This window comes from Acanthopagrus latus, chromosome 5, assembly GCF_904848185.1.
Source record: "Acanthopagrus latus isolate v.2019 chromosome 5, fAcaLat1.1, whole genome shotgun sequence".
In the NCBI taxonomy this organism is placed as follows: domain Eukaryota; kingdom Metazoa; phylum Chordata; class Actinopteri; order Spariformes; family Sparidae; genus Acanthopagrus; species Acanthopagrus latus.
Genome location: NC_051043.1, coordinates 30733968 through 30749312, shown reverse-complemented (window position 1 = coordinate 30749312; position 15345 = coordinate 30733968). Strand labels below are relative to the sequence as shown.

Here is a 15345-nt window from a genome sequence, read left to right as displayed (position 1 = left end):
GTTCAAAGTGTTCAGTTCCTCCTCCACCAACCACAGGGGGCTCTCAGAGGTCGAGTCTTCAGCTAACGTCAGTGAGAAAACAAAGTTGTGTGAAGTAAACGCGTAGACATTGAGGCTGAGGTCATTCACCCCAGAGTTCAACAAGTAACTCTTTGGTTCTACACTTATGTTCACCTTTAATATGTGACAAGAGCTGTAACTGGCTCTCTCACACAGTAAGCACACATTTTGTAAGAATAAAGTCACTACAACACTGACAAGTTGTCTCAAAGACAGGAGGTGAGAGCGCTTCTCTTCAGTCGACCCAACGTCCACCTAAACCAACTTTTGTTCAGTTGGACCAGTTTATCCAAGAGTGAACAGTGAGGAGGTGTTATCTTCAGGCCTCGTTGGCGCAGTAGGCAGCGCGTCAGTCTCATAATCTGAAGGTCGTGAGTTCGAGCCTCACACGGGGCAGATCTTTTAAATCAGACAGAGAGGTACGTGGTAGTCTGTTTGTCAGACAAACTGTGTAGAGAGTTTTGAGATGAGCAGAAAGGTGTGTGACGTAATGAGACATAAAAACTAGCAGCGGACAGTCAGGAGGGAACGTTTGATCACATGATGTGTTAGCTTACAACTGCTGCATGATTATGGACCTCATTAACATGTTAACATAGCTGAAATAGAGGTACACTACTGTGAGGATGGGATTCAGACTCACACTCTGACTGTTGAAGCTCGCCTGTCATCTGACGAGGTGGCCGAGTGGTTAAGGCGATGGACTGCTAATCCATTGTGCTCTGCACGCATGGGTTCGAATCCCATCCTCGTCGCATTGATATTTAACATGTCATGTTTCCAAATATTAAACCCTTTGCTTTTCTGACATTCAGCAGCCACTCAAAGAGAAAGTAATGAGGATTATCAGATACACACACACGACTAACACCTGACACTGAATCAGTCATCCACACTGCTGTGATATCTGATATGGAAGTTGATGTACAGCCACAAGTGTCATGATCACAACTGACTGTTGTTTTGTTTTCTGTGTGTGTGTGTGTGTGTGTGTGTGTGTGTGTATAGCTGAGGCTGATCACATGGAGCAGCAGGCAGCAGCTGAGCCAGCAGAACACAAAGCTCACAGACAGGTAACTGACTCATCATTGTGTGTATGGGGCAAAATGAGGTAACAACAACAAACACTTTAAATCAATCGAACAAATATGCAGCCAAACTCTGACTGTTTTTCCTGCTGTCATGGCAGTTTGACAGACATGTCTTCTGTAGATCAGTGATCCCTCTGAGTGATGATCAGGGAGCTCTGTGCTCTGCTGCCTGGACTTTGACATGTAAAGTCGACTCAGGAGTGAATCAACATGTTTCTGAACTCAGGAACAGGAGCCGCTGTGTTGTCTCATGGTGGAGCAGCTGAGAGGTGAAGCTGACAAGACCAGGAGACAGATGGATGGACTGACAGAGGACAGCTGGAGGACAGAGAGACAGACGGAAGAGCTGGAGACACAGCATGTGAGTGAGATCACAGTCTGGTCTGTTCGTGTCCACAGAGGAGTGTTGACAGCTGTGTGATGGACTCTGATCCTCTGAGGTTTACTTTGTCTTCATTGTTTGTTGAGCTGGGGACATCAAAGCAAGGAGGATGTGGGTGATCACATGATCACAAAAGTACAGTGAATATTATTATGTCAGCCAGGAGAAAGAAAAAGAGCCACGGTGATGCCAGCAGAGCCTTTCTGAGAAGATGAGACAATAACAACAAATGAACAAAGACGCTGGTGCTCAGAAAAAAACGCTCTGTGGACATGAGCCTTTATTCCAGAGAAGAAGAGTTCAGATCTAATGAAATCACAGGGAGGGGGGGGGGGGGAGAGGAGGTTTCTGAGGATTACTGCTCAAGTGTAAGACGCGACAGGAGCTGTTACAGCCTTGTTACACAGGAAGAAGATATTTGAGATCATCAGGCTGCTCCAGTTCGAAACTGTCTCATCCACAGTAGAATCAGTTTCAGGCCTCGTTGGCGCAGTAGGCAGCGCGTCAGTCTCATAATCTGAAGGTCGTGAGTTCGAGCCTCACACGGGGCAGATCTTTTAACAGCAGAGCACAGTGGGACAGACACAGATTTAAATGGGAACTTTGTTGATTTTCAACCAGTTAAATCATTACAGCGTCGGTTCTATTTCAGATTAAAATAAGATCTCTGCCTGGGATCGAGTGACGAGTGTCTTACTAAACTCTGATTATACTGTAAACCTACAGTCTGTTACCACACTGACTAGTTCTGCCGTTATCCAACAGCACGTTTTGCTACATTGAGTTGGACCGAGTCACGCTAATTTGCTTTTGCATCAGCAGTCTTACTGCGGCAAGCAGGGCCACGCCATGGTGTCTTTGTTTCACTTTCACTCATGCACATATTAGTCAGATTACAGCCATAGTTCGACTATGCTTCTCAATCAGACAACTGCAGTTGTCCGAGTATACATGCTGGTGAGAAAATTGAATTACTGGCTGAAGCATGTCATAGCCCGGTACGCTAGGTGGCGCTGTGCCCATTTCAACTAGTGGTAACAGAAACACCTCCGGCTGACCTCTTTACATCACCAGCTGCCTCGGCATTCGAGAAAGATGGTGTACGAAGAGCGAGGAGAAGCTACATCTTTGTACACTTCGTATATGGTGCACATGATCATTACACAAACTAGATGCATGATGGCGCTCTTGCTTGCGGTTATTTTGGAGGAAAGCTGCCGCCGTCGCCATCCCTCTACCTCCAGCTCACGGCCCGGGGAAAAAAAGTCTCAAGCCTGCGCAGAATGCAAAAATCTGATCTGATCTGATGGAACGTATACATGCAGGAGTAATGTGACTATCAATCGAATAATCTAGGTGTATTAATCCGACAATAAGAAATCCGATCTGGTCCAATTTTAGTCAGACTAATACTGTATACATGCGTCTTAAAAAAACAGTCATAGTCGGACTAACCCAGTAATTTGGTTTGCTTGAGCGTCATGTAAACGCACTGACTGGTTCATGTGTTTACTTTCGTTTCAGCCTCAAACCCAGTAGAATACTTCATGAAAACAGGCTGAGACGTTCAGTGGACTGCTCCTTTAAGATCTGTAGGAATCAGCTCAAACGGTGGAGTGCTCGTTTATCATGCGAAAGGTAGTGGGATCGATGCTCGCATTCTCCAAGACACTTTATCTGTTTGTTCAACTCTGCAGTTTAAGTTCTGGTTAAAGAGCCAAAATAAAAAAAACACTGAGTTCAGTGTAAATAACTGCTGACTGTCTGTCAGGATTAAACCTGCAAGCTGGATTCTTGTGGCTGTTAGTGTCTGTGGATGAAGGATCTTTAAAAGTGACACTGTTCTTGTCCTCTCTCTGCACATCATCTCCCCAGGCTCATTGTTTGAGTCCTGCAGTCAGAACACAGACACTTCCCCCCACAGAGGAGGCAGTAAAGGGTTAAAAGCACTCTGGAGAATGCGGGCATCGATCCCGCTACCTCTCGCATGCTAAGCGAGCGCTCTACCATTTGAGCTAATTCCCCTTGTGTGATAAAGGAGCAGTCCACCACACTGATCTCCCCTCCAGACTGCATTTGATTTTCATTCTCCCTCCCCTCTTTATGCAGCTGAAATGTGTGGCAGTAAAAAGCAGTAAAAAGAGGTTTTTCTTTCAAATCCTTCAGTGAGTCTGTAATAAGATAGATAGATAGATACATAGATAGATAGATAGATAGATACATAGATACATAGATACATAGATAGATAGATACATAGATAAATAGATAGATACTTTATTGATCCCGGAGGAAATTCAAGCATCCAGTAGCAATAACAAACATTGAACATACATACAATATCAAAGAAACAGTAGAAATAAAAATATGGAATAAAAAATGTAATAAAAATAATAACAATAAAATAATAACACTGAATATCTGGAGGAAGCTCCAGACGGCAGTAAAACTTCTCTGTGTTCAGAGTTACATCAGAAACAGCATCAACAGCTCGTCTGCCGTCTCTTTAAGAACCTCTGACTCCGCCCCCCGGGGGTCACCCTGCAGCTGCCTCTCTGATTGGCTGGGAGACTGAATTCCTGTGTTGATTCAAAGAGAGGGGGAGAGGAGGAGAAGTTTGTAAAGGGGAGAAGAGAACAGATGAAGAGCTGAATGTTTTCAGATTGGAGAGAAGGAGAGATGAAGTTTACTGTGAACTGAGTTATAAAGGGGGAGGAGGAGGAGCAGGAGGAGGAGGAGCAGGAGCAGGAGGAGCAGGACAAGCAGGAGCAGGAGGAGGAGGAGCAGGACGAGCAGGAGGAGTAGGAGCAGGAGGAGGAGGAGGAGCAGGACGAGCAGGAGGAGGAGGAGCAGGAGGAGTAGGAGCAGGACAAGCAGGAGGAGGAGGAGGAGCAGGAGGAGTGGGAGTGAGCCAGCAGCTCTTTGTGGTCTCTGAGCTGACAACTGTTAACTGAACTGTGAGTACACAAATTTACTGTAAATGTACAGTAAGAGTGTGATGGACACCCATAATGCACTGCAAAGAACATAAAGGAGCTGCAGACTGAAACATGTCAACACCTCTGTGATGTTCATGTTCCCCTCAGGAATCATTCGTCAGGTCAACATGTTCATGTGTTATGACATAATCAGCCTCAGCTGGACTCTGTTAACTGACGGTTAGCTAATGTTAGTTTGCTAACATGTTAAACTAAGATGGTAAATATTAGTGTTAGCATGTAATAATTGAGCTGTTAGCATGTAGCAGTGGTGTAGCCTCACAGAGCTGTTAGCATGTAGCAGTGGTGTAACCTCACAGAGCTGTTAGCATGTAGCAGTGGTGTAGCCTCACAGAGCTGTTAGCATGTAGCAGTGGTGTAGCCTCACAGAGCTGTTAGCATGTAGCAGTGGTGTAGCCTCACAGAGCTGTTAGCATGACCGTAGCTTCTAAGTTGTTTTAAAAGTTCAGAATCTGAAAAACTTTTTGTAAAGCAGCGTCATCACCATACTGCAATGTCTAACTTCCACACATTAGCACTTTCCAAAACCTGATACAACAATGAGTGCGTTACATGAACCTTCTGATAAACACCTGTGATTACTGCAGACACGAGCGATACGATGGAACCTGCTCACAGTAAAGAGAGAAGCTCTGTGTTGATCTACATCTGAAGAACAGAACCGTGATTACTGAAGTAAAGTCAGCACATGATTATCAGTTGAACCCTCATTAACATGAAGAAACAGCAGAGGTTCTGCTTTAGAGACGGGAGTCCGGTTTCAGACACATGGAGGGGAGATCAGTGTGGTGGACTGCTCCTTTATCACACAAGGGGAATTAGCTCAAATGGTAGAGCGCTCGCTTAGCATGCGAGAGGTAGCGGGATCGATGCCCGCATTCTCCAGAGTGCTTTTAACCCTTTACTGCCTCCTCTGTGGGGGGAAGTGTCTGTGTTCTGACTGCAGGACTCAAACAATGAGCCTGGGGAGATGATGTGCAGAGAGAGGACAAGAACAGTGTCACTTTTAAAGATCTCAAAGATACTTTTAGCACTTTACTGCCCGCACAGTGTGATGTGAAAGCAAAGACTCCCAGGTCAAAGACAAACTGACTGAATCCCTGTTTGGTGATTCTCTGACACGTGAGACACCTGTAGACATCGGTCAGGTGAGACTCCACAGAGTGATGCCTCCACACGTCAGCTATTTACTCCCAGACTACAAACCACCTGTATGCAGAAGAGCTTATGAGACACTGATCTTATTGTAAGTGAAAAATCAGTCACTACAGACAAAGGCTTGATCAGTAAGGTCCATGAGGGCAACAGGAAGGGGCGGGGCTTCAGCTCCGGTTGGTCTTCGTCACAGACCGATGAAGACTAACAGGACCCTGAAGGAGAAACCCCATGGTTTTTTAATATGATAATGATACCTGCTCTGATTGGCTGACGTCTCTTTCTCAGGCCCATGTGACCTCCCAGTTGTCCGGTTGCAGACAGCTGTTGGACGGGATGAGCGGCACGAAGAGCGAGCTGGAGGATCGGCTCGACGACATGCTGTCACGCATCGCCATGGAGACACAGGAGATCAAAGAGCTGGAGCAACAGCTGACCGACGGTGATTAGACCGCTGACCAATCACAGAGTCTCTCTCAAACTGGAGCCCTCGGACTGGCTGAGGCAAAGTTATCAAATATAACTCCTCTCCTCTTCCTTCTCCTCCTCCTCCTCCTCCTCCTTCAGGTCAGATTTTGGCTAATGAAGCTCTTCAGAGGGATCTGGAGGGAATCATCTCAGGACTTCAGGAGTATCTGAGAGGACTCAGAGAGCAGGTAGACGCTCTAAACCTCAGGATGAAGGATGAGTATCATAGATTATTGTGTGTGTGTGTGTGTGTATGTGTGTGTGTTTGTGTGTGTGGGATCTGTGTGACCTGTGTTTGTCTTTCAGGCTCATCATGCTCAGCAACAGGTTCACAGTCTTCAGGCTGAGAATCAAAGCCTGCAGCTTCACCTGGAGGACACGCAGAGACACTGCAGACAGCTGGAGGACACAGCCAGGACACACACACAGGTGTGTGTGTGTGTGTGCGCGCGTGTGTCACGATGAACATAGGACAGTTTAGTGTTTTTGTGGTTTACACGTCTCCATCCGTCTGTCTTCAGGACATGTCTTTCCAGCAGGAGGAGCTGTCTGTGTTGCGGATGGAGGCCCAGACTCTGAGAGACAGACAGGTGGAGAGCAGCAGACAGCAGGTGGAGCTGGAGGCGGAGCTCCAGCAGCTGAGGGAGGAGCTTATCCGGCAGATCACACTAGGACAGGTTAGTCTGTGTGATCTGGCCACTAAAGATGCAGATATGTGTCAGCGTGTAGATAAAGTGTTTCAAATCACATCTGGATTATGTGTGTGTGTGTGTGTGTGTGTGTGTGTGTGTAGTTGGAGCGTGATGCGCTGCAGGCGGCTGCTGACAAAGAGAAACAGATGAGAGAGATCAGAGAGTCTCAGCTTCAGTCAGCCATCGACACACTGCAGGTCAGTCGTCATTCAGCTGAAACAAAGACGTGTATTAAATGTATCCTGCAGTGTCCACAGACGTTCTCCTTCTGCTTCTGGTTCTGGTTCTGCTGGTTGCTCAAACAAACTCCTGCATGTTTTATTCTGTCCAGTGACCTCACCGTGTTTGACACCATTGAAGTTTATTACTGTACATTTATATACAACATAATCATCTGTTGTAGCTAAATAGTCACTTGGCTCCCAGCTGGCTGTTTTCTCAAGACATTCTAGTTACTGATTAATCAAAACATATACATTTTAAAAAGGACATCAGTCTAAAGAATTGCAGTGTTTTCTTTAGGTTTGTGGAGACTTAAGTCGATTTTAAGTTATTCTACAAATTCACAATATTGGAGGTGAGTTGATATTTAACCATGTCTGCACGAAACGCTGGAAAATAATGAAATAAACAACACACACTGAGAAACATTAATTACCGTCGTTACCGTTGGACATCAGCTGACTGTCAGTTCTGAAGTCTTTCTGTCTGTCTTCAGGATGAGAAATCTTCTCTTCAGGACGTCATCCAGAGACTTCAGGACCAGCTGGACCGGACCAGATCTCAGGTGGACCAGATCACAGCAGCCTTGTTGGATCTTGAGGAGGTTCAGAGTGGAGAGGAGGAGCTGGATGGGGATCAGTTCAGGTACCAGAAGAGCAGTCCAGTCAGATGTGATTCAATTACCCATGATGCATGAAGGATATTTATGAAATTTTATGTGATGAAATTGCAGGAACTTGCAAAAACTGTGGTAACGTAAATTTACATACTACTAATATACTTACAACTGTAAGGTTTTTGAAATTAGTATGATTTTTTAGTTGGCAAATGAGACAGATTTGCGGGCTTCATCATGGCTTCATTGCAGCTTTTCGGTGATGTTCATGTCGCGCAATTACCTCACTTCATAACGTTCCCATGGCAACAGGGGAAAATGGCTGCTCTTGTGTGAAGTAAACACAACATTTTTCAACTTTCTGCTAAGATGTATGTGACTTTTTTGCAACACAAATGCAAGGATTATGAAATCATGCAAGCCCCGCATATATTGCACGGAAATCGGCAATTTATGCAACGAAAGTGCGGTGTATTTGAAACAATGGCCCACGCATACATATGCGGACTTCGGCTGTTTTTGCATTGAATTATGCAATTGCATAATTGCATTTTTCTGGAGGGACTGATATGATCGTGAAGTGCTGGAGTTCTGTTTGCTCATTCATCAAAATGAATCACACCGACGAGGATGGGATTCGAACCCACGCGTGCAGAGCACAATGGATTAGCAGTCCATCGCCTTAACCACTCGGCCACCTCGTCAGGTGATCTAAGCGCTGTTAGACAAGAGGAACAACAACTGGAAGACCAGTTCGTGTTAGAAGTCTCCAGTTGTACACTGTAAAGTGAAGTCAGTCTCTAATGAGAGAAACATTCTGCTTCCACTCTGTAAAATTTGATTCACAGCATCTTCTAGTTCACAGTATAAATATTAACATCAGTCCTTCTCTGGTCAGCATGTTGATCAGAACCGTCTACAGTAGGGCTGTCACTTTTTCAAAAAGTCAAGTTTGAAGGAATCTGAAATGACACGTAACACGACATCAGGCTCCAGTTCCATTGTGAGATACCGAAACAATAGCAACGAGCCGCATACCCTTGCACATAAATCTGGCTAGCTTGTCGTGATGGCATATTTAAGAGCTGCTGGCAAAGGGCCTGCTGAAGCCGAGTGTGCCGAGTGCAGTCAGACGAGGTTGTACGCTCACCTGCTAATATTAACTTACAAGGTTGTAAGCTAGGTGAGTCTGCAGATTTGTTGTCGTTGTAGAGTATGACGGCTGCTTTGTACAAATTACTTCCATCCACTACTTCTCAGATGCTTTGGTGTTGTGATTGTCTGCTCAGGTCGACGTTGATCACTAGTGTCCTCCATTTTCATAGCAAACAACATAATATTACTAGCTGAATTGATAGGTCAAGTGTCAATAGGGCAAGCTGATCGTGAAGTTTTAGAGCACCCTCTGTTGGATCACAAGGCAAACTACTTCAAACTGTCTGTTGCACTTATTTGTTGCGTACATTTTGAATTTGAACAGTTATTATGTTCAAATAAGAACTTCCCCCCCCACTTTCGAATGAATATTCAAATTTCGAATAAAAAGTGACAGCCCTAGTCTACAGTCAGTGTGTTGATGAGGCTCAGTGAGAGGAAACATGAGCGCTAACCTTTGGAAGCGGAGCCACAGAAACCATGACTCGGCTGTTTTCTGCAGAGTCTCATGTTTCAGAGAGTGTTCACACTGAGTCTGCTCTCAGACACACAGGAGACAGTAAAAGACTGCTGGAGAATGCGGGCATCGATCCCGCTACCTCTCGCATGCTAAGCGAGCGCTCTACCATTTGAGCTAATTCCCCTTGCTGACAGTTCACCAGCAGTCTGTCCTGGGACCAGCAGTGCTGCAGACCTGGAATGTGTCTTTCATCTTGTGTGAAGGTGGACCAGTTAAATACAGAACAGGACTGAACGGACTGACTTCATATGTCCAAAGTTTGGCAGCTATGGTTAGAAGGTCGTGTCAAATGACAGACAATCTAAAGTAGAGAGCTGAGTGGTTCAGTCTGAAGAGATGTGACCGGGCTCGTCACATGTTGGTCTGCCTGTAGTGTTGTTCTAAACAAACAGACTGCAGCTGTGGAGAATCAGCAGCAGCTCAGAGTCTGGATCTGGACCTGGACTGGATCTGTATGATGATTGTCTGTCCCCCTGCAGTCCGGTCAGGTCTCAGGACATGCTATCCAGGAGTGTGGAGCAGCTGTACAGGACCATCCAGCAGACCAGAACCAGCAGGGAGCAGCTCCAACAAGACCACAGTCATAGCCAGAAACTGGACAGACGGCAGGCCCAGCTGAACCAGGACCAGGACCAGGACCAGGACTCAGACTGGAGGCTGAAGGAGGAGCTGCAGACATCTGAGAGCAGACACAGAGACATTCAAAACAAACTGGTGAGTATCAGCTGCAGTCCAGACCAGAACCGGAAGCCCGTCCTGGCAGTCCTCAGGTCACAGAGATCAGGAGGAGTTTCAGTTTACTTCCTGTTAAAAAGATGATTGTTATTATTTATCAATTGTTGATCAGGAGGCGGAGCTTCAGCAGAGCCGTCTGCAGCTTCGGGACGTCCAGCAGGAGAGAGACGCGCTGCTGCAGCAGGTCAGCTTTCATCCTGTATAACTATTCATTAATTTAACTGATTAAAAATTAATTTCTGGACATAAACATTTGTTGAGTTGAGCAGCAGGTCTGTTCAGACTAACATGTGCTGAATGAGGTAAAACTGCAGAGGTGCATGCTGGGACTGACTCTGTGTGTCATGTGATCCAGCTGCGTTCACAGAGCGACGGCCACCAGAGGAGCCTCGGACGCCTCGACAGGAAACTACGGCAGCTCAGCAGGTCCATGTGTGACTCTGATCAGCTGACGGCCGAACAGCTGAAGACGACCACCGAACAACTGAGAGCTCTGAACCACACGGTGGAGCTGCTGCACACACACACACAGCAGGTACACACACACACACACTCACACACACACACACACACTCACACACACACACACACACACACTCTGCACGGGGGAACGTGAGGTGAAGGAGGCTGACTCGAGGTCAGCATATACGGGTGTATCTGTGGTAACAAGGCGTCTCGCTCTTCTTCTCTTGTGTTTGTGTCAGAACTCTGTAGAGGAGCTCGACAGCAGCACTCACACAGTGAAGGAGCCTGAGAGACACACACCAAGTCAGAAGCTGAACCGAACCAGAACCAGAGCCAGGACCAGGACCAGAGATGGAGGACAGTGGTGCTTCATACCTCGTGGACTCAGTGTGAGACTTTCCACCTTTTTTATCTTTTGTCCTCTCTGTTCACTGTGACTGGATCAAGGTGAGTGAACACAGACGGAGCTGAAGCAGGAGAGCAGCCACCAGAACCGAGTTCACCTGCAGACACAGAAACACAAGAGATGAAACTGCCCCACAGGACTGTAGCTGGAGTTTGTATATCACTGAAACTCCTTCTCAGATCATCAGAGATTCATCTTCAGGAAAAACTGATTCTGAACATACAAGATCATCAGGGACCAGATCTTTAAAAAGAGTCTGTAAAGAGTTATCTTCCTCCACACTGTCTCTCAGAGCATCATGGGAGCTTAACGTTCTCTCTCTGTCTCTTAGGCTCCCAGTCTGGGCTCTCTGGGGACTCGGGACTCTGGGGTCGGGCTGCAGTACCTCAGTTCTCCTGATAGGGGGCGACAGCAGGACAGAATGGCCATGGGGGGAGGAGGAGGAGGAGGGTACTGGGCGTTTTTCCCCCCGACACACACTGACTCTGACTCAGGTACAAACACACATTAACAATATGATGAGAATCGACTGCAGACGTGTCCTGAACTGTAAACTGTCCTGTAGCAGAGTGGAGGGACAGTGGAGGAGACAGCCCTCCTCCTCCTCCTCCTCCTCCTCCTCCTCCTCCTCCTGTCCCTGCCGGTCTCTCGGACACTCTCAGTCAGGCTCCTCTGGTCGGACCTGCCTGGCTGCTCTGTGGTTCACCTGCAGCAGTCGTCTACAGTCAGTCAGCAGGAGACGCCACTCTGCACTGCAACATCCCTGAGCACAGAGACGAGGTCAGTATCTCCTCCGATGTAACTGAGTTTGACGCTTTCATCCCAAAATTTATCAAAATATTCCTACAACTTGAAAAACAAAAACTCAGATGGCAAAAACAAACTGAAGTTACTTTAACTTTACATTCTGTTTGGAAACACATATTTTCATTGCATCACAACGAGAACACAGTTATTAAAAATAAAATCTGTAAAGTGAAGTCAGTCTCTAATGAGAGAAACATTCTGCTTCCTCTCTGTGAAATTTGATTCACAGCATCTTCTAGTTCACAGTATAAATATTAACATCAGTCCTTCTCTGGTCAGCATGTTGATCAGAACCGTCTACAGTAGGGCTGTCACTTTTTCAAAAAGTCAAGTTTGAAGGAATCTGAAATGACACATAACACGACATCAGGCTCCAGTTCCATTGTGAGATACCAAAACAATAGCAACAAGCCGCATATCCTTGCACATAAATCTGGCTAGCTTGTCGTGATGGCATATTTAAGAGCTGCTGGCAAAGGGCCTGCTGAAGCCGAGTGTGCCAAGTGCAGTCAGACGAGGTTGTAAGCTCACCTGCTAATATTAACTTACAAGGTTGTAAGCTAGGTGAGTCTGCAGATTTGTTGTCGTTGTAGAGTATGACGGCTGCTTTGTACAAATTACTTCCATCCACTACTTCTCAGATGCTTTGGTGTTGTGATTGTCTGCTCAGGTCGACGTTGATCACTAGTGTCCTCCATTTTCATAGCAAACAACATAATATTACTAGCTGAATTGATAGGTCAAGTGTCAATAGGGCAAGCTGATCGTGAAGTTTTAGAGCACCCTCTGTTAGATCACAAGGCAAACTACTTCAAACTGTCTGTTGCACTTATTTGTTGCGTACATTTTGAATTTGAACAGTTATTATGTTCAAATAAGAACTTCCCCCCCCACTTTCGAATGAATATTCAAATTTCGAATAAAAAGTGACAGCCCTAGTCTACAGTCAGTGTGTTGATGAGGCTCAGTGAGAGGAAACATGAGCGCTAACCTTTGGAAGCGGAGCCACAGAAACCATGACTCGGCTGTTTTCTGCAGAGTCTCATGTTTCAGAGAGTGTTCACACTGAGTCTGCTCTCAGACACACAGGAGACAGTAAAAGACTGCTGGAGAATGCGGGCATCGATCCCGCTACCTCTCGCATGCTAAGCGAGCGCTCTACCATTTGAGCTAATTCCCCTTGCTGACAGTTCACCAGCAGTCTGTCCTGGGACCAGCAGTGCTGCAGACCCGCAAACACAAATCATCTTAAATAGGTGAATACAAATCAAGGGAACATTTATTAAAATCTTGGTAATAAAAATTCACCACCAGCAACAGAACCAATCAGATCATCAGGTCAGAGTCAGACTGTTGACGACAGCAGCTGTGGGTCATGTGGTCGTCTCTGTCGTATCGCTGTGATCGAAAATGTTTTCTGAAATAATTGTTGAATTCTTTCTAGATAAAATAAGCAGACGGTAACATCCAACCTAAGACACAGTTTAATCATCTCAGTGTGTCTGTGTTCACATCTGTGTGTGTGTGTCAGCAGGAAGACAGGTGTGTGTGTGAGTGTGTGCACAGAGAGGCAGAGCGAGCAGAGGAAGACAAGAGGAAGAAGAAGAAACTACGCCTGGAAACCAAACAGCTACGACACACGCTGAGACGACACAGGTAACACACGCAAACTATTCTATGATTTAGATTTTCTGACTGTATGTGGCTGCTCTCACTGTGCGGATCAATCAGCCGCTAACACACAACCTCCAACTGGCTGTTTCCATTTATAATTAAAGTTTTGTTCAAACAAGATAGCGGCACCTGTTTGTTGACACAGAGAGAGGAAAAGGCAGAGTTTAGATCTGGAGCCACAGATGGGACAGCGGCCATGTTGGAGATCTGAGTGTGAAGCTGCTCACACTGACAACAAGAAATGTTTTAACACACACACATTGTTCACACGTGTGTGTGTGTCTGTGCAGGAGTGTGATGAAGGTGTGTGATGAGGTGGAGTGTGTGGAGAAAACTCTGCTGAAGAGACGAGCTGAACTCCGGGAGGCCGACCGGCTGCTGCTGGAGGCTCAGAGCTGCATAAACACCAGCAGAGAGCAGGTACACACACACACACACACACACACACACACACACACACACACTCACACACACACAGTATCTCTCTGGTCTAACCATGTTATAGACCTTGAATTGTCTAAGATGGAGGTTATGACATCACTCCTTCACCTTCAGTCTCTGCATGAAAAGTAAGTGAAGGAGAGAAACACTTTGTTCAGACGAATCTGATCCGTCTGAAGTTAGTTTAGCAATAGAAGACGGGAGAAGTTAGTGAAGTTAGTTTCAGGTTGGAGCACATGAAACATTTTGTCAGTGATTTTGCGTCAATGGGTCACATGACCTGGGAGCTAATGAAAACAGTGCAGATGTTTCATCAGGTGTTAAGATGATATATTGTGTTGTCAATATATTGATCATCTTCTAGGCTGCTGCTCTCTAACACTTGTTCCTCCTGCAGGCAGGTTCAGCTCAGGACAGCGCCACCTGTCTGCTGGAGGCCGTCAGGTAAAGTCATGGCAACGTTAAGCTCAGGTCACAGCTTGTACTCCTTCATCATCATCCTCATCATCATATTCACTGATCCCCAGGGAGCTGCAGGAGGAGGTGGAGGAGCTGAGGAGGAGGAGACAGGAGGAGGAGGAGGCTCTGAGGGAGGTGAAGGAGGTGCTGAGGAGCAAAGAGGAGGAGTTACAAAAAGTCAGCACAGACGTGCACGCAGCTACAGACAGGTACAGACACACACAGACACACAACACAGACAGGCACAGACACACACAGACAGGTACAGACACACAACACAGACAGGTACAGACACACACAGACACACAACACAGACAGGTACAGACACACAACACAGACAGGCACAGACACACACAGAGAGGTACAGACACACAACACAGACAGGTACAGACACACACAGACACACAACACAGACAGGCACAGACACACACAGACAGGTACAGACACACAACACAGACAGGTACAGACACACACAGACACACAACACAGACAGGTACAGACACACAACACAGACAGGCACAGACACACACAGAGAGGTACAGACACACATCACAGACAGGTACAGACACACACAGACACACAACACAGACAGGCACAGACACACACAGACAGGTACAGACACACAACACAGACAGGTACAGACACACAACACAGACAGGTACAGACACACACAGACACACAACACAGACAGGTACAGACACACAACACAGACAGGCACAGACACACACAGAGAGGTACAGACACACAACACAGACAGGTACAGACACACAACACAGACAGGTACAGACACACACAGACACACAACACAGACAGGTACAGACACACAACACAGACAGGCACAGACACACACAGAGAGGTACAGACACACAACACAGACAGGTACAGACACACACAGACACACAACACAGACAGGTACAGATACACAACACAGACAGGTACAGACACACACAGACACACAACACAGACAGGTACAGACACACAACACAGACAGGCACAGACAC

The 15345-nt window shown here is 46.4% G+C and overlaps 1 protein-coding gene and 8 non-coding genes across 9 annotated transcripts in view; 5 read left to right on the top strand and 4 right to left on the bottom strand.

Moving 5' to 3' along the window:
• The window catches only part of cntrl (centriolin), a 30939-nt gene that overhangs the window by 8299 nt on the left and 7295 nt on the right, over positions 1 to 15345 (top strand). Inside the window, exons 11-28 of the mRNA XM_037097760.1 lie at positions 1069 to 1133; positions 1378 to 1512; positions 5973 to 6126; positions 6252 to 6340; positions 6459 to 6581; positions 6674 to 6829; positions 6946 to 7041; positions 7563 to 7711; positions 9837 to 10071; positions 10205 to 10276; positions 10448 to 10627; positions 10797 to 10946; positions 11295 to 11457; positions 11529 to 11743; positions 13302 to 13426; positions 13735 to 13864; positions 14283 to 14329; positions 14413 to 14553. Of these exons, the coding sequence (XP_036953655.1) occupies positions 1069 to 1133; positions 1378 to 1512; positions 5973 to 6126; positions 6252 to 6340; positions 6459 to 6581; positions 6674 to 6829; positions 6946 to 7041; positions 7563 to 7711; positions 9837 to 10071; positions 10205 to 10276; positions 10448 to 10627; positions 10797 to 10946; positions 11295 to 11457; positions 11529 to 11743; positions 13302 to 13426; positions 13735 to 13864; positions 14283 to 14329; positions 14413 to 14553 (2425 nt within the window). The remainder of the gene's footprint in view (positions 1 to 1068; positions 1134 to 1377; positions 1513 to 5972; positions 6127 to 6251; positions 6341 to 6458; positions 6582 to 6673; positions 6830 to 6945; positions 7042 to 7562; positions 7712 to 9836; positions 10072 to 10204; positions 10277 to 10447; positions 10628 to 10796; positions 10947 to 11294; positions 11458 to 11528; positions 11744 to 13301; positions 13427 to 13734; positions 13865 to 14282; positions 14330 to 14412; positions 14554 to 15345) is intronic.
• trnam-cau lies at positions 384 to 456 on the top strand. The gene has a single exon. It is a non-coding gene; the product is annotated as a tRNA-Met (tRNA).
• On the top strand, positions 734 to 815 carry trnas-gcu. Its single transcript has one exon. It is a non-coding gene; the product is annotated as a tRNA-Ser (tRNA).
• On the top strand, positions 2012 to 2084 carry trnam-cau. The gene has a single exon. It is a non-coding gene; the product is annotated as a tRNA-Met (tRNA).
• trnaa-agc lies at positions 3486 to 3558 on the bottom strand. The gene has a single exon. It is a non-coding gene; the product is annotated as a tRNA-Ala (tRNA).
• On the top strand, positions 5342 to 5414 carry trnaa-agc. Its single transcript has one exon. It is a non-coding gene; the product is annotated as a tRNA-Ala (tRNA).
• On the bottom strand, positions 8305 to 8386 carry trnas-gcu. The gene has a single exon. It is a non-coding gene; the product is annotated as a tRNA-Ser (tRNA).
• trnaa-agc lies at positions 9409 to 9481 on the bottom strand. The gene has a single exon. It is a non-coding gene; the product is annotated as a tRNA-Ala (tRNA).
• Positions 12878 to 12950, bottom strand: trnaa-agc. Its single transcript has one exon. It is a non-coding gene; the product is annotated as a tRNA-Ala (tRNA).